Source organism: Heteronotia binoei, chromosome 10, assembly GCF_032191835.1.
Source record: "Heteronotia binoei isolate CCM8104 ecotype False Entrance Well chromosome 10, APGP_CSIRO_Hbin_v1, whole genome shotgun sequence".
In the NCBI taxonomy this organism is placed as follows: Eukaryota; Metazoa; Chordata; class Lepidosauria; order Squamata; family Gekkonidae; genus Heteronotia; species Heteronotia binoei.
The window spans coordinates 14,441,887-14,460,761 of record NC_083232.1 but is presented as its reverse complement, the minus strand read 5'-3'; the positions used below and the strand labels follow the sequence as shown (position 1 = coordinate 14,460,761).

Below are 18,875 nucleotides of genomic sequence, written 5' to 3'. Positions count from 1 at the left end.
TCTTCTACCTCACAGGGTGTCTGTTGTGGGTGGGGGGAGGAAGGGAAAGGAGATTGTGAGCCGCTCTGAGACTCTTCGGAGTGGAGGGCGGGATATAAATCCAGTATCTTCTTCTACCTCACAGGGTGTCTGTTGTGGGCGGGGGGAGGAAGGGAAAGGAGATTGTGAGCCGCTCTGAGACTCTTCGGAGTGGAGGGCGGGATATAAATCCAGTATCTTCTTCTACCTCACAGGGTGTCTGTTGTGGGTGGGGGGAGGAAGGTAAAGGAGATTGTGAGCCGCTCTGAGACTCTTCGGAGTGGAGTGTGGGATATAAATCCAATATCTTCATCTACCTCACAGGGTGTCTGTTGTGGGGAAGACGAAGGTAAAAGAGATTGTTGAGCCGCTCTGAGACTCTTCGGAGTGGAGGGCGGGATATAAATCCAATATCTTCATCTTCTTCTTCTGTAGTTTTAGTTTATTTATTTATTTATTTATTTCTCTCTCTTTTTAGCCTGCCCTTCCTGTAAGACAGGCTCAGGGCGGGTTGCATCACAAAAAACGGTCAACAGTAAAAACAGTAAAAGACTAGTTTAAAATCTAAAATTAGACAGACTAAGATGGCAGAATTCTGCCTCACGGGTGAGACCTATTGTCCAGGTCCAGCAGATCTTGTAATGCTGGGATGGAATGGGGGGGGGGGTAGGCTGATAACAAGGGATGCCCGCTGCCTCACTTTCTAAGCATTAGGAGCATTCCCCCTCTTAAGTGAAGGGGAGAGGGGGTGCCAGCCCGGCAACCATCGCTGTCTTCAAGCAATAGCCTGGCAGAACGTCTCGAACCTGCTTCGCTTCTGGTATCTGAACAGATTGGGCTAACCTGTTCCTTTGAGGTGGGGGGCGGGAGCAGAGACATCCAGATAGTAAAATCGACATACGAGCCTAGTGGCTGTGACCATCCCTTTGCCGTGAAATGTATTAATTGACGGTGTGAAACGTCAGTTAAAAACAGGCATTTCATTATTATTGCCTTCTTCAAAGATATTCCCCTGCTTACCGGAGGGAAATTAATGGCTTTTCATTCTATGTTTGCCGCCCTTGCCATTAGTTCAAGTTAATTAGCATTCTTTTCAGATTGGCTTTATTGATCCTCCAACTTCAAACAGCCATTAGTATCCCATTATTTCGGGGAGAGGGAGAACAGGTGGGGTCAGCTGCGCAAACACGGCCATTGTGGCTCTTGTACAAATAAAAGAAGAATGAGATCGCGCACCAGCGCACAGGTGCGATACAATAGCACGGATTAGCCTGAACGAACCTCCCGCCCCTTGCGTCGGATGGGGGTCACTCTTAGTTACTGTGCCAGTTGTGAGCGGATGTGCAAGCCCAAGCAGGCCTCGCTCACCTGGGGCTCTCCTGGGCTGCCCTCCCCTGAGTCTAAAAGCCAGGAACCCACCCGCTGCCGAAAATCACAGGAAGAGCAGCAGCAGCCAGAACGAGGCCATGGGGAGAGTGGGGGCCGCAAGAAAGGGGTGCGGAGAGCAGTGGCGGCCAGAACGGGGCCATGGAGAGAGTGGGGGCCACAAGAAAGGGGTGCGGAGAGCAGTGGTGGCCAGAACGAGGCCATGGGGAGAGTGGGGGCCTCAAGAAAGGGGTGCAGAGAGTGGTGGCGGCCGGAACGGGGCCATGGGGAAGTGGGGGCTGCAAGAAAGGGGTGCGGAGAGCGGTGGTGGCCAGAGCGGTGGGGAAAGGAGGGGCCATACAGGTGGAAGGGGGGTTTGGGTGAAGGGGCCTTTCACCCCGTGTCCCCCCCCCGGTAGCTACCAGCCTGGTGGCTTCCAACAATTAAATAACAATATAATCAGTATCGCACTTTAAAATCAACCTTACAGCTAATCGCATATGGAGGATCAGACAATTAGAACATTTTGGATGCTTTCTGCATTAAGAAAAGAACACTCCTTGCATGGGGAGAATGAGCATGCCAGATACTTCTGCGATCACACACGCTAAATAATCCACTTTCAATCCACTTTTGGTGCACTTTCCAACTGGATTGTGCCAGTTCACACAGAAAACTCCAGTTGGAAAGTGTACTGGAAGTGGATTGAAGGTGCATTCTTCAGAGTGTGTGATCGCAGCCCTAGAGAGGGGCTATCATTGCCCAGCTCTTCTCTGTTTCCAGGAGTAGCTTTCTTCTTATAGGTAGTTTTTGTTTTTTTTACATGAGAGAATATAGGGAACATGCGTTGCCTGCTGTCCGTGTAAAGGAAGCCTGGAGCACACAAAGAAGGAGAGGAGACAGAGACCGATTTCCCACTCACCTTACGCCGATCTCATGTTCCTCTTCTCAGCAGGACTTCCTTCTGATTTCACACTGTCTGCCCCGGCGCTGCAAGTAACGTCAGTGTTTTCTTGCAGCTAACAGAAACCTCTAATGTGGAATTCACTGCCACAGGAGGCGGTGACGGCTACAAGCATAGCCAGCTTCAAGAGGGGATTGGATAAAAATATGGAGCAGAGGTCCATCAGTGGCTATTAGCCACAGTGTGTGTATGTGTGTGTATTGGCCACTGTGTGATGCAGAGTGTTGGCCTGGATGGGCCATTGGCCTGATCCAACATGGCTTCTCTTATGTTCTTATGTGACACAGAATGTTGGACTGGATGGGCCATTGGCCTGATCCAACAGGGCTTCTCTTATGTTCTTATGTGACACAGAGTGTTGGACTGGATGGGCCATTGGCCTGATCCAACATGGCTTCTCTTATGTTCTTATGTGACACAGAGTGTTGGACTGGATGGGCCATTGGCCTGATCCAACATGGCTTCTCTTATGTTCTTATGTAACACAGAGTGTTGGACTGTATGGGCCATTGGCCTGATCCAACATGGCTTCTCTTATGTTCTTATGTGACACAGAGTGTTGGACTGGATGGGCCATTGGCCTGATCCAACATGGCTTCTCTTATGTTCTTATGTGACACAGAGTGTTGGACTGGATGGGCCATTGGCCTGATCCAACATGGCTTCTCTTATGTTCTTAAAAACCAGTGTCTGTTTGCCACGTGAAAACGCCAACGTTACTTGCAACCCCAGGGCAGATAGTGTGAAATTGGAAGGAAGCCCTGCTGATAAAAGGAACGTGAGAGCGACGTAAGGTGAGTGAAAGATCGGTCAGAGACTCAAATTGGTAGACGTTGCCAATTTGTCGTGCAGATGGGGTGTGCGTGGAATGCCATTTTTGAATGGGCTCTCTATGCAGAAAGGTCATTGCACATAAACAACTATTTTTGTTTATTTTATTTCTTAGTTTTCTATTCCACTCTTTCTTAGCTCTATCATACATGGAATGCTTGTCCCAGCCTGCTCTGCACTTTCTCATTTATGTGCTAAAAAGGTAAAGGTAGTCTCCTATGCAAGCACCAGTCGTTTTCGATCCTGGAGTGATATCACATCACAGCGTTTTCACAGAAGACTTTTTAATGCAGTGGTTTGCCCTTGCCTTCCCCAGTCATCGACACTTCCCCCCCCAGCAAGCTGGGTACTCATTTTACTGACCTCTGAAGGATGGAAGGCTGAGTCAACCTTGAGCCAGCTACCTGAACCCAGCTTCCATCAGGATTGAACTCAGGTCATGAGCAGAGAGCTTCGACTGCAGTACTGCAACTTTACCACTCTGCGCCACGGGGCTAGATTAATGTTAATTTTCCTCCAGGCCAGATTGGCCCAGGGATCTGGGAGGTTTTTTTTTTTGTCTTCCCCTGGGTAAAGATCAAGGATCGCTGGGGGAGTGTGGGGGGGGGGGGTTAGTTGTGAATTTCCTGTATTGTGTGGGGGGTTGGACTCGATGACCGTTGAGGTCCCTTCCAGCTCTGTGTTTCTACGTCTCTGAGTTGTGAAAAGGTGAGTTGATTTTTCTCCCAAGAGAAACCAAAAAGAAACGGAAAAAGAAACCCCTCTTTTAAAAGAAAGGGGGGAGGGAGGAGAATGACAAGAACGCCTGTATCTAAAAAAAGCAAATTTCAGGGGGGGGGGGGAATCCCTTTTTTACAACAACGTTATGCCAGATTGTGGTTAATATATTTTTTAAAATGTACGGCGAGCTTAGAAGCGAGAGCAATTTTGCATCGCTGTTCCCACCTGAAGCCCACCTGACTGACCACCTCTGGTGTACAGCGTGTTTGTTTGGTTGAGAAATGACTCAGGAAAAGAAAACAAAAGTTCCAGTCTTTACCTGCTTTTTCATTTTCTTTTTTGCTTTCCCTCGTCTGCTTTGCCCGCTTCCTTTCTCATCGCTATTGCCACGTTGTTGTTGGGTTGCGGGTTCCCCTCCCCCCCCACCCTTCCGGACTCCGTATTATTATTTATATATATATTTTTCTAATTTGGCTTCAGCTTGATTTCTAGCACCTCTTGGCGTTATCAGTCTCTCCCTGCCGCGATTCCTCCGGATAGCTGACGCAGAGAGCCGGCTGCCCAGGCTTGTGGTGGAGAAAAGTCCACCTTATCTCTGCATTATAGACATGGGGGGGGGGGGGTGGCGTTAAGCCCGCAGTTTGTGTTTATCACTCTGGATCCCCAGCCACAGCTGGCTCCGCCGCTTTGTGGGATAAGATTTTTTGCTCGCCAACACTGCGTCAGCAGAAACAACACGCGCGGTTGCTTCTGCTTTCCGGGGAGACGCACAGATTTCTCAAAAAGCAGAGGCTCCTCGCAGAAAGCTGAGCTCCGGCTCCACTCGAGTGTCTGGATGTGGCTGGGGTGGGCCACTGACTTCTAGGCATGTAGCTGGCCTTTCTTTGCCAGGTCCTTTGATGACCAGTGGGCTGCAGGGAGATAAGGTCCAGCTAGACTCAAGCTCTGGCATGGATTTGTGGAGCGGTCCTTGGTGACCCGCCGTGACACAGAGCGGTAAAGCAGCAGTACTGCAGCACTGCGGTCTGAACTCTCTGCTCACGACCTGAGTTCAATTCCGGCGGAAGCTGGATTCAGGTAGCCGGCCCAAGGTTGACTCAGCCTTCCATCCTTCCGAGGTCGGTCAAATGAGTCCCCGGCTTGCTGGGGAGGAAGTGCAAAAGACTGGGGAAGGCGATGGCAAACCACCCTGTAAAAAGTCTGCCGTAAAAACGTTGTGAAAGCGACGTCATCCCAGAGTCGGAAACGACTGGTGCTTGTGCAAGGGACCTTTCCTATTCCTTTCCTTGGTGACCTCTTAGGGTCACCATTTCCTGGCTGAGATTTGGGGGTGGAGCCTGAAGAGGGCCGGGCTTGGTGAAGGGAGGGACCTCCACCGGGTAACTTTTTCGACAGGCCTACAACAACTAACATGGGAGGAGGCTGCCATTGTTATGCCACTGAACGATATCATCTGTAAGACCGCTAACAGAGCAACAAAGGAAGAGAGAACTGAGATATGGAGAAACCGCCTTTGTGATGAAATCTTTTCATAGGACCTAATAATGTAGTTTTAAAATTGTTTATAGATGGGTTTTTTTATTCTTTTAACGTAATTTGAAGTATTTCTGCCATGATTGTCAGCCGCCCGGAGTCCGCTCGTGGATTGGGTGGCATATCAATCGAAAGTAAATAAATAAATAAAAAAAAAATTGCCACAGGTCGACCCTCAAAGTAGCCATTCTCTCCAGGGGAACGAATCTCCATTTGGAGATCCAGGTCTTTTTTTTTTTTTTTTTTAGCAGGGACTCCTTTGCATATTAGGCCACACACCCCTGATGTAGCCAATCCTCCTGGAGCTTATAGGGCTTTAAGCACAGGGCCGAGCGTAAGCTCCAGGAGGATTGACTACATCAGGGGTGTGTGGCCTAATATGCTATTGTAAATGTGCTCAGAATTGTATCTATAAGCTGGAGTTCTTGCCTGGCTCACTGGGGCCTGAAGGACAGAGCTTGGAGGACTCGGGAACAACAGGCAGCAGGATCCAAATCCTGCTGCCCTGCTCCAATCAAGAGCCCCCGACTGGTTTGAATGGTCCAATCACAGGCAGCGCCGGAACTTTGGGTGTGTATATATAGAGGGCTCCGCGGCCCTAGTAGTTAGTCTTTGTAGGCAGCGCTATACCATGCTGTATTCAATAAAAGAGCTATGTTCACTACCACCTCGCCTCATTACTGTATAGAACCCACTATATTATATATGCAAAGGAGTTCCTGCTACAAAAAAAAAAAGCCCTGTGGAGAGCAGGTGTAATTCCAGGGATCTCCACATCCCACCTGGAGGATGGCAACCCTAAGCTGTCTGCGTTGAGAAAACACAGATCTACAATATGCCCGATATACAGCCAAAGGTAGATTGCTCAAAAACTACAGACGGGGACGTGTACTGACCTCCTGCTCTTTCTTCAGTGCTTCCATGGCTTCCCGGAACTTCCTTTCTTTGGCTTCCGTTTCAGCGATGGTGGCTTGGTTCTGCTCTTCATACGCCATGGCCACCACGGCCAAGATCAAGTTGACTAGATAAAAAGATCCCAGGAAGATAACCAGCATAAAAAAAAGCATGTAGATCTTGCCAGCAGATCTAAGAGTCTGCAAAGACAGAAATGAAAGAGTCGTTTAGGGTTATTAACGTAAGAACATAAGGGAAGCCATGTTGGATCAGGTCAATGGCCCATCCAGTCCAACACTCTATATCACACAGTGGCCAAAAAACCTGGGTGCCATCAGGGGGTCCATCATTGGAGCCAGAACACTAGAAGTCCTCACACTGTTGCCCCTCCCAAGCACCAAGGATATAGAGCATCACTTGCCGCAGACAGAGAGTTCCAACAATACACTGTGGCTAATAGCCGCTGATGGATCTCTGCTCCATATGTTTATCCAATCCCCTCTTGAAGCTGTCTGTGCTTGTAGCCGCCACCACCTCCTGTGACAGTGAATTCCACGTGTTAATCACCCTTTGGGTGAATAAGTACTTCCTTTTATCTGTTCTAACCCAACTGCTCAGCAATTTCACTGAGTGCCCACAAGTTCTCGTATTGAGAGAAAGGTAGAAAAGTACTTTCTTTCACTACCTTCTATTAAAGTGAGGTGGCTTGTCATTTTTTGAGAACAAAGTTGGACTCCAACTTTGTTTTATTGCTTCAGACCAAAACGGCTGCCCACCTGGATCTGTCAGTTTTTAAAATTTATTTAGAATAGTTCTGTGCCACCTTTGTGAAGGATCTCCTAAGTATCACCACCTGGACCAATGATCAGCTACACCAGATCAGCACTAGAGGTAATGGATGGCTGAACGGTGCCCTGAATCCTTGGATGAAGAAAAGGAAAAGAGTAGGTTTTTAAACCCACTTTTTCTACATTAAGGAGTCTCCAAGAGACGTACAATCTCTTTCCTTTATTCTCCCCTCACCCTGTGAGGGAAGTGGGGTTGAGAATTCTAAGAAAACTGTGATGGGCCTGAGGTAATCCAGCAGGCCTCATGTGTCTTGAAGCAGCTTACTCTCACCTTCCCTTTCTCTTCCCACAATGGGCAACCTTGTGAGGCAAGTAGGGCTGAGAGAATCCTGAGAGAACTGTGACTGACCCAAGGTCACCCAGCAGGTCTCATGTATCTTGAAGCAGCTTGTGTTTGTCTTCCTTTCCTCTCCCCGCAACAAGCATCTCATGAGGTAGGTGGAGCTGAGAGAGTTCAGAGAAAACTATGATTGGCCCAGGCTTCATGTGGAGGAGGAGTGGGGAATCAAATCCAAAGAAAATGGTCCAGGAGAATTAGGGCAGACCTCCGGACAGAGTTCTCTGTTGGCCAAACATCCTATGACCTGGTTTGCTCCACAGGTCTACAGAAGAAGGGTCCCCTTAGCCCCCTCGCCCTGGCTGCCCTGGGAAGAAGAGCCCACTGAATCACCAGAACCAAGCCAGTTTGGTGTAGTGTTTTAAGTGTGCGGACTCTTATCTGGGAAAACTGGGTTTGATTCCCCACTCCTCCACTTGCACCTGCTGGAATGGCCTTGGCCCAGCCATAGCGGTTACGTGTGGGGACTCTTATGTGGGAGAACCGGGTTTGATTCCCCACGCCTCCACTTGCACCTGCTGGAATGGCCTTGGGTCAGCCATAGCGGTTAAGTGTGCGGACTCTTATGTGGGAGAACTAGGGTTGATTCCCCACTCCTCCACTTGCACCTGCTGGAATGGCCTTGGGTCAGCCATAGTGGTTAAGTGTGCGGACTCTTATCTGGGAGAACTAGGGTTGATTCCCCACTCCTCCACTTGCACCTGCTGGAATGGCCTTGGGTCAGCCATAGCGGTTAAGTGTGCGGACTCTTATGTGGGAGAACTAGGGTTGATTCCCCACTCCTCCATTTGCACCTGCTGGAATGGCCTTGGGTCAGCCATAGTGGTTAAGTGTGCGGACTCTTATCTGGGAGAACTAGGGTTGATTCCCCACTCCTCCACTTGCACCTGCTGGAATGGCCTTGGGTCAGCCATAGCGGTTAAGTGTGCGGACTCTTATGTGGGAGAACCAGGTTAGATTCCCCACGCCTCCACTTGCACCTGCTGGAATGGCCTTGGGTCAGCCATAGTGGTTAAGTGTGCGGACTCTTATCTGGGAGAACTAGGGTTGATTCCCCACTCCTCCACTTGCACCTGCTGGAATGGCCTTGGGTCAGCCATAGCGGTTAAGTGTGCGGACTCTTATGTGGGAGAACCGGGTTTGATTCCCCACTCCTCCACTTGCACCTGCTGGAATGGCCTTGGGTCAGCCATAGCGGTTAAGTGTGCGGACTCTTATGTGGGAGAACTAGGGTTGATTCCCCACTCCTCCACTTGCACCTGCTGGAATGGCCTTGGGTCAGCCATAGTGGTTAAGTGTGCGGACTCTTATCTGGGAGAACTAGGGTTGATTCCCCACTCCTCCACTTGCACCTGCTGGAATGGCCTTGGGTCAGCCATAGCGGTTAAGTGTGCGGACTCTTATGTGGGAGAACCAGGTTAGATTCCCCACTCTTCCACTTGCACCTGCTGGAATGGCCTTGGGTCAGCTATAGCCCTTGCAGAGGTTGTCCTTGAAAACGGCAGCTTCTGGGAGAGCTCTCTCAGCCCCACCTACCTCACAGGGTGTCTGTTGTGGGGGAGGAGTTGAAGATGATTTTATTTGAGATTGTCTTTGACTAATTTAATTATTGTTTACTGGTTATCCCAACTGAGATTTTAAATTGTGGTCTTTTATGTGTTTTTAATAATTTAAAAAAAAAATTACACAGGAAGCTGCCTTGAATTCTGCAAAGTAGAACAGTGATGAATAAATGCTTTAATTAAATAACTCCCTTGGAATTTAAGATAGTAACTTTGAAAATTGGTAGTCTGTATCTCATCCATTTTCAGAGAAAATGGCACTATTAGAACAGAAGAACAGAAGAGAAGCCATGATGGATCACGCCAATGGCCCATTTGGTCCAACACTCTGTGTCACATAAGAACATAAGAGAAGCCATGTTGGATCAGGCCAATGGCCCATCCAGTCCAACACTCTGTGTCACATAAGAACATCAGAGAAGCCATGTTGGATCAGGCCAATGGCCCATCCAGTCCAACACTCTGTGTCACAGAAGAACATAAGAGAAGCCATGTTGGATCAGGCCAATGGCCCATCCAGTCCAACACTCTGTGTCACATAAGAGAAGCCCTGTTGGATCTGGCCAATGGCCCATCCAGTCCAACACTCTGTGTCACATAAGAGAAGCCATGTTGGATCAGGCCAATGGCCCATCCAGTCCAACACTCTGTGTCACATAAGAGAAGCCATGTTGGATCAGGCCAATGGCCCATCCAGTCCAACACTCTGTGTCACATAAGAACATAAGAGAAGCCATGTTGGATCAGGCCAATGGCCCATCCGGTCCAACACTCTCTGTCCCACAGTGGCCAAAACCCAGGTGCCATCAGGATGTCCATTAGTGGGACCAGAACTCTAGAAGCCTTCCCACTGTTTGCCCCCCCCCCCCCCAAGCACCAAGAATATAGAACATCACTGCCTCAGACGTAAAGGAAGCCATGTTGGATCAGTGGCCCATCCAGTCCAATACTCCGTGTCACACAGTGGCCAAGGCCTAGTTGCCATCCGGAGGCCCTCCAGCAGGGCCAGTTATGTGATGAGACACTGATTCTTATTTACAACCACACAAAACAATCAAATGTCAATCCACATGCTTTCCAGGGGGCTGTATTAATTTTCACTTTCCTACCCGCCAACAAAACACCGGAGCAGCCATAATCACCCTTTTGTCCTGCTCAATGGATTGCAACAATGCTTGCAAGGGGATTTAGGAATTACACCCAAGATGCAATTTTGCCAGCGGGGTGCACCAAATTGGTTACATGAATCAATTCTTCATTCTCTTCATTGGGAAAAAAAAAACCACTATGTGTTTGTAAGTGTTAATCCTGGGTTCGACGGTAAGAAAGAGGACTCCAAGCATAGTGATCAGTAACTTTACTAGTGATTTCAGCAACTATGTACAAGCATGCAAACCCCAGACCATGGCCTGGTTTAATACTGTTAAACTTCACCCTGCTCCCGACCCGCAGGTGTATTCAAACCGGCCCTCGAGCCCTCGATAGGTAGTCCAGTGAAGAAGATCCTAGTGAAGAAGAAGAAGACTGCAGATTTACACCCTGCCCTTCTCTCTGAATCAGAGACTCCGAGTAGCTTACAATTTCCTGTATCTTCTCCCCCCACGACAGACATCCGGTGAGGTGGGTGGGGCTGAAAGAGCTCTCACAGAAGCTGCCCTTTCAAGGACAACCTCTGTGAGAGCTATGGCTAACCCAAGAAGAAGAAGAAGAAGATATTGGATTTATATCCCGCCCTCCACTCCGAAGAGTCTCAGAGCGGCTCACAGTCTCCTTTACCTTCCTTCCCCACAACAAACACCCTGTGAGGTGCGTGGGGCTGGAGAGGGCTCTCCCAGCAGCTGCCCTTTCAAGGACAACCTCTGCCAGAGCTATGGCTGACCCAAGGCCATTCCAGCAGGTGCAAGTGGAGGAGTGGGGAATCAAACCCGGTTCTCCCAGATAAGAGTCCACTCCACTTAACCACTACACCAAACTGGCTCTCCAAGGCCACTCCAGCAGCTGCAAGTGGAGGAGTGGGGAATCAAAGACACGTGTTATTGAGGCATTCAGATGCCCATGTTATTGAGGCATTCAAATGCCCCACACATGTGGGGGACAGCATACCACAAGGGAATTGCTCTTGCATTAAAGGGGCCACAGTTAGCCACAAACCTGGTTCTCCCAGATAAGAGTCTGCACACTTAACCACTACACCAAACTGGCTCTCTATTGTGCTCTATACTCCTCTGGTTTGTAGCTCACAGAGTCCCCTAGGAAACTTCAGCCCAGACATAACAGCAAGGGTTCATTACTGGCATGTAAAGGACAAATGCCCCAACCCATAAAATCATGATGACCTGCACCAGAAGAAGAAGAAAAAAGATATTGGATTTCTAATCCCGCCCTCCACTCCGAAGAGTCTCAGAGCGGCTCACAATCTCCTCTACCTTCCTCCCCCACAACTGGACACCCTGTGAGGTGGGTGGGGCTGGGGAGGGGCTCTCACAGCAGCTGCCCTTTCAAGGACAACCTCTGCCAGAGCTATGGCTGACCCAAGGCCATGCTAGCAGGTGCAAGTGGAGGAGTGGGGACTCAAAACCCGGTTCTCCCAGATAAGAGTCCCGCACACTTAACCACTACACCAAACTGGCTCTCCTCCATGAAGAACTCCATGTATGCACAGGAGCTCTGCATCTGGACTCAGACCCCCTGGAAGTGTGGCTAACTGTGGCCCCCCTTAATACAAGAGCAATTCTCTTGTGGTGTGATGTCCCCCCATGTGTGTGTGGTGTTCGAATGCCTCAGTAACATGGGCAGGCTGACCATGTGTGTCTTTCTCATCCAATCAGTACCTTCCCTCCTGGACCTCCTAATCATGCGGAAAAGGTAGGGCTACCAAGTTCCCAGGCCAGGCGGGGGTTCTCCCGCTTGGGAGATCCCCAACCCACTGGCCTGCTATGGGCTGGTGGGTGGATCCCCTCCTGATGTTGCCAGTGTCATGACATCACTCAGAAGTGACATCATTGTGCCAGAAACATCACATGCCAGCCACTCTAGGAGCTTCCGGGAAAACTCCATGATTTTCCTGGACGCTCTAGCAATTTGGGAGGGAAAACTCTATGCATGCATGAAAAAAGTCCCCTGCCCTAGGGAAAGGCCACCCAGTCAGTTCCCCTCACATAATTGCATCATTCAAAGATAGGATAGTCAAGGTGGTATTTCTCTCACAGGGAAGCGATTCCCCTATGATTGTGAGTGAGAGGCACCCTAAAGTAACCAGAATTATGAACTCCCAAAATCGTAGAGGTAAACTGAACTGGCTTCACCACTAGTCTTTTCCTCTTTCATGTAAAAAGCAGGCGTTTTCATTTCCCACATGCACCGATGCATCTTCTACCTGTTGATAGAGGCGCTCCCAGCAATCCTGCGTCATGAGGCGGAACAAGGAGAGAAAGGCCCAGCCAAAAGTATCGAAGCTTGTGAAGCCATAGTCAGGATTTTCACCGGCCTTGTAACAAGCGTACCCTTTCGGACACGTCCTGCAGAACAAAAAAAAAACACATAAGGTCAGGAAGTTCTTCCTAATGTTGAGCTGGAAACTCTTCTGATTTAATTTCAATCCATTGGTTTTGGCCCGACCTTCTGGGGCAACAGAAAACAATTCTTGTCCTGTCTATCTACAGGAGTGCCTTTCCCCATATGTTCCCCAGAGAGCACTGTGTTCGGGAACTCAAAATCTGTTGTCCATCCCTGGACCAAGGGAGGCCAGACTAAGCTCTATGTGGGCCAGGGCCTTCTCAGTGGCAGCACCAATGCTGTGGAATGCTCTCCCTGAGGCCATAAGAGCCTTGCGGGATCTCTCCGAATTCCGCAAGGCTTGTAAAACCAAACTTTTTCGACACTCCTATAGTGGCTAGTGGGAGAAGACTGAACAATACTGTCAGAAGGACCGCCAACAGATAAACAGAAGACGTAACATAATCTGAACCGCCTATGCTTCAAGATTTTGTATAACACCTAATACCTTGTTTTTAAATTGTTAATTGTTTATGTTTTAAACTTGTAACTGAGATTGTTGGTTTTATTATGACTGTTAGCCACCCTGAGTCCACTTTGGAATGGGTGGGATATAAATTGAAAGTAAGTAAGCATGAAAGTAAGTAAGTAAGTAAATAACAAGTCCTTGAAGATGGCGATCCTATCACCTCTCAGCCACCTCCTCTCCAGGCTAAGCATCCCCAGCTCCTTCAACCTTTCCTCATAAAACAGTCTCCAGACCCCTCATCCTCTCTATGACAGCCCTTCAAGTCCTTGAAGATAGCGATCCTATCACCTCTCAGCCACCTCCTCTCCAAGCTAAACATCCCAGCTCCTTCAACCTTTCCTCATAGGACAGTCTCCGGACCCCTCATCCTCTCTATGACAGCCCTTCAAGTCCTTGAAGATGGCGATCCTATCACCTCTCAGCCACCTCCTCTCCAGTCTAAGCATCCCCAGCTCCTTCAACCTTTCCTCATAAAACAGTCTCCAGACCCCTCATCCTCTCTATGACAGCCCTTCAAGTCCTTGAAGATAGCGATCCTATCACCTCTCAGCCACCTCCTCTCCAAGCTAAACATCCCAGCTCCTTCAACCTTTCCTCATAGGACAGTCTCCGGACCCCTCATCCTCTCTATGACAGCCCTTCAAGTCCTTGAAGATGGCGATCCTATCACCTCTCAGCCACCTCCTCTCCAGGCTAAGCATCCCCAGCTCCTTTCCTCATAGGACAGTCTCCGGACCCCTCATCCTCTCTATGACAGCCCTTCAAGTCCTTGAAGACGGCGATCCTATCACCTCTCAGCCACCTCCTCTCCAGGCTAAACATCCCCAGCTCCTTCAACCTTTCCTCATAGGTCAGTCTCCAGACCCCTCACCGTCTTTTTTGCCCTCCTCTGGACACAATCCAGATTGTCCATATCCTTCTTAAAATGCGGTGCCCAAAACTGAACACAAGACTCCAGGTGAGGCCTTACCAGAGCAGATCGTCACTGTATGGCTAAAGGTAAGCTGCAGCACCCACTTTGTGACTGGTTCTGCCTTCAGTGGCAGCCATTTTCTGGCAGCCATTTTGTGCTACGGTCACCACATTATGTCAGAATTCTAAAGGTGACCACAGCCTCAAAAAGGTTGGGAACTCTTGTAACAGAGTATTGTTTTGTAATATATAATTTGTTTTTACTAAGGCTGCCATTCCTCAGGTGCAAGCTGGGGGTCCCTCATTTTGGGGGGCTTTCCCTACTGCTGGCCACCCCCCAAACAGTGATGTCTGCAAGCAATGTGCCTGTAATGACATGATCACATTGGGGATGTCGCACAGTGATGCTCCAGTTTTGGGGCAAAACTCTATGGTTTGATGCCAATTTTACCATAGAGTTTTGCTCCAAAACCCGAGTATTGCTCCGGACATCACTAATGTGATGACATCACTTCCAGGTGACATCAGTGCATTGTGCAATGTCCTGCCCAGAATGCCTCCCAATTTCCCCAACGGCGCAATAAGGGAACCTGGCAACCCTAGTTTTCACCCATCATGGTTCTTGCACTGTTGGGAGAAAGGAGATTCCAAAAGAAAGTCAACAATGTATTTTGAAAAACCGGCAAGCCTACTAGGCACTAAAAAAGGGAGAGGGTATAGAATAGAATAACATAGTTGGAAGGGACCTCCAGGGTCATCTAGTCCAACCCCCTGCACAATGCAGGAAACTCACAAACACCTCCCCCTAAATTCACAGGACCTTCATTGCTGTCAGATGGCCATCTAGCCTCTGTTGAAAAACCTCCAAGGAAGGAGAGGCCACCACCTACCAAGAAAGCCTGTTCCACTGAGGAACTGCTCTTAACGGTCAGGAAGTTCTTCCTAATGTTGAGCCGGAAACTCTTTTGATTTAATTTCAACCCATTGGTTCTGGTCCTACCTTCTGGGGCCACAGAAAACAATTCCACACCATGCTCTATAGGACAGCCCTTCATATACTTGAAATACCTCTCAGCCACCTCCTCTCCAAGCTAAACATGACCAACTCCTTCAACCTTTCTTCATAGGACTTGGTCTCCAGACCCCTCACCATTTTCGTCGCCCTCAAGTTGAAGTGAGCAGCCTTGGGGCTATGGAGGAGGGGTTGCTTGGCTCAGAGATAACCCTCAACTCCAAAAAAAGCCAAAATGGAAACATTATTAGTAGGGCTGCCAACCTCCAGGATAACTGGAGATCTCCTGCTATTATGATTGATCTCCAGATGATCAAGATCAGTTCCCTTGGAGAAAATGGCTGGTTTGGAGGGTGGAATCTATGGCATTGTATCTGCCGAGGTCTCTCCCCTCCCCGTTCCCTGCCTTCCCCAAGCTGCAGTCCCCAAACCTTCAGGTATTTCTCAATCCAGACCTGGCAAGGCTTCTTTTTGAGCAGGAACTCCTTTGCCTATTAGGCCACACACCCCTGATGTAGCCAATCCTCCAAGAGCTTACCATAGGCCCTGTAAGAAGAGCCCGGTAAGCTCCAGGAGGATTGGCTACATGAGGGGTGTGTGGTAGGCTTGCCAATCTCCAGGTCCCAGCGGGGGTTATTCTGCTTTCCCAGGCTCCTCCCTGCCCCCAGTCAGCTGGCCAATGGGGCCACCCCCAGAAGACCATGTGCCTTTCCACCTCTGGAGGTTTCAGTCTCCGATTGAAAGGCTTCCTCTTGGGATGGTGTGTCTGTGTTACTTGGAAGAAGCTATCAGCAACTCGTGAGTAGAGAGGCCAATCCCTCACTTCAGAGTCGCCAGAAAGGGGTGGGGAGGGAAACATCTGCTGAGCACTTCATTATTCCCTATCTGGAGATCAATTCTCATGGGGCATAATGGGGAATTGATCTGGAGGTTTTGGGGGCTCTGGGGGAGCTGTTCTTTGAGATAGAGGCACCAAATTTTCAGTATAGTATCTAGTGCCTCTTCCCAAAGTACCCCCCAAGTTTCAAAACGATTGGACTAGGGGGTCCAATTCTATGAGCCCCCAAAGAAGGTGCCCCTATCCTTCATTATTTCTTATGGAAGGAAGACATTTTAAAAGGTGTGCTGTCCCTTTAAATGTGATGGCCAGAACTCCCTTGGAGTTCAATTATGCTTGTCACACCCTTGCTCCTGGCTCCACCCCCAAAGTCCCCAGATATTTCTTGAATTGGACTTGGCAACCCTAGTATGTGGTATAATATTAGGGTTGCCAATCCCCAGGTGGGGGCAGGGGATTCCCTGGTTTGGAGGCCCTCCCCCCGCTTCAGGGTCATCAGAAAGCAGGGGGAGGGGAGGGGAATGTCTGCTGGGAACTTTATTATTCCCTATGGAGACTTATTCCCAAAGGAAATAATGGAGAATTGATCCACGGGTATCTGGGGGTCAGGAGGGGGGCTGTATTTTGAGATAGAGGCACCAAATTTTCAGAGTAGCATGCAGTGTCTCTCCCCAAAATAGCCCCTAAGTTTCAAAAAGATTGGATCAAGAGGTCCAATTCTATGAGCCCCAAAAGAAGGTGCCCCTAGCCTTCATTATTTCCTATGAATGGAAGGCATTTAAAAAGGTTTGCTGTCCCTATAAATGTGATGGCCAGAACTCCCTTTGGAGTTCAATCGTGCTTGTCACGCCCTTGCTCCTGGCTCCACCCCCAATGTCTCCTGGCTCCACCCCCAAAGTCTCCTGGCAACCTTACCTAATATGCAAAGGAGTTCCTGCTACAAAAAAAAAGCCCCGGGTATCAGTGATGATAAGAGAAAAGACCCAAGAGACTTTCCAGCAGGAAGCTTTGACGCTGAAAGATTCCTGAAAGATTTAGCAAAAGATTTTAATACAACATCTTCCCGTTTGGATTGCTGGCAAATGGCAGAACAGCTAGGCCCTGAGTGGGGAGGAAAAAACGAGTCTGTCAAGATATTAACTTATCTGCTTATTTACAGGGGTTGGCAACGCTGGCGTATTCCATTAGCAGCGAGCACCTCTCCAGACAAACGTCCACACAATTAATCACAATAAAAATTACAGCGCTATTGATTAAGAAACAGTTGACAACATCAATCTACCCATTAGGCCATAATCAACATCATGGGCTGGCACCGACGCTGGAAATTTAAAAGGCCTCTTTGTCAAATCAAAAAACCAGGATCGGGCAGGCTTAATGAGTACAGTTAAGTGGCAACTATAATCCGTTTAGATGGCTCTTCAAATATGTCCAAGTAGGCTTCCCAACCCTCCCGCCCTGGCGGGGGACCCCAGGATTCCCAGCCTCTTCCCCCGCTCCCCCCAAAAACGGAAGCGGGGGAGGGGGAGGTATGGGAGGCCGTACCATTTCGTGAGGATGAGTAGGCTATTGGAATCTTTCAGAAAAAAAAAGACGCTCTTTGCCTTCCTTCCTGACGTCGTGCGACTTCCTCCCAGAGCTCCGTCTGCCCTGGGCTTCTGGGAAATCACTTCCCCTTCCTCTCGAGTGGTAGCGTCTCCTCCTTGACCAGCGTGTGGGTGTGGCGCGTGCATGAAGGGGATTATGGCTGGGCTGTTTAGGGTGGTTGGGATGTGGCGTTGGCGCCATCGCACCCTCCTCAGCGCCGCTCCACTCCGCTCGGGCCGCAGTCTCCCGCGGCAGCAGCAGGTGAGAGTCCCTGGCTGGCCTGGCGGTAGTCACACCGGTGGTGGGTGAAAGGGCAGGAGAGTCCTGGCTGGTCCCCTCAAGAACGAAGGTCACGTCCTTCTTTTTTCACAGTGAGTAATGTAGGCTGCGTGTTTTATTGTTGTTTATATTGTAAGCAGTTGGGGCGGCTCGCCACGCTCCTCCCCCCTAGCTCCACCCCCAAAGTCTCCTGGCTCCATCCCCAAAGTCCCCATGTGCCGTCCCTTTAAATGTGACGGCCAGAACTCCCTTTGGAGTTCAATTATGCTTGTCACAGTCTTGATCTTGGCTCCACCCCTAATGTCTCCTGGCTCCACCCCCCAAAGTCTCCTGGCTCCACCCCCAAAGTCCCCAGATATTTCTTGAATTGGACTTGGCAACCCTATGTCCAAGTCTTGGCACAGCAAGAGGTTTCGGCTGCAGAAAGCCAAAGTGAACCTTCAGGTGCAGTAGCAGTCTACCCCTGAATATCATATGCCTTAAAGCAGTCGCAGGAGAGAGATCTTGCCTTTGTTAGCTCCTCATAAATCCCCCAGAGGGATCTGGCTAGTCAATACTGGAATGTAGACCTGGGGGGGGGGGGGGGGCGGGTTGAGCGGGAACGCACAGGAACGCAGTTCTGGCTGACTTGGCATCAGGGGGCGTGGCCTAATATGCAAATGAGTTCCTGCTGGGCTTCTAATACAAAAAAAAGTCCTAAATGTAGGACCACAGCAGGGGGAACTGAGATGTTAAAACAGCCCTGGAACAAGTTGGCATGAGCAGCCCTGGGGCTGTGGAAGAGGGGTCGCTTGGCTCAGCGGTAGACCCTGAGAGTAATGACAGACAATGCTAGCCTCTTATAGTGGCCACTGCTCAGCTTCAAGATGCAGGAGGAGGAGGAAGAGGAGGAGGAGGAGGACAACAACAATGACGACAACAATGAGATTGGAATGATACCCTGCCCTCCAGTTGGGGGTCTCAGAACAGCTTACAATCTCCTTTCCCTTCCCCACCCCACAACAAGCACCCTGTTTGAGAGGTGGGGCTGAGAGAGCTCTGACAGAAACTGCTCTTGAGCAGAACTGCTCTGTGAGAACTGTGACTGACCCAAGGTCATCCAGCTGGCTTCATGCGGAGGAGTGGGGACTCAAAATTGGTTCTCCCGGCTT

At 49.5% G+C, this 18,875-nt stretch overlaps 1 protein-coding gene across 1 annotated transcript in view; it reads right to left on the bottom strand.

The window, feature by feature from the left end:
- The window catches only part of LOC132578151 (sodium channel protein type 5 subunit alpha-like), a 431,998-nt gene that overhangs the window by 282,589 nt on the left and 130,534 nt on the right, over window positions 1-18,875 (bottom strand). The window contains 2 exon segments of the mRNA XM_060248007.1: window positions 6,328-6,525; window positions 12,449-12,590. Of these exon segments, the coding sequence (XP_060103990.1) occupies window positions 6,328-6,525; window positions 12,449-12,590 (340 nt within the window).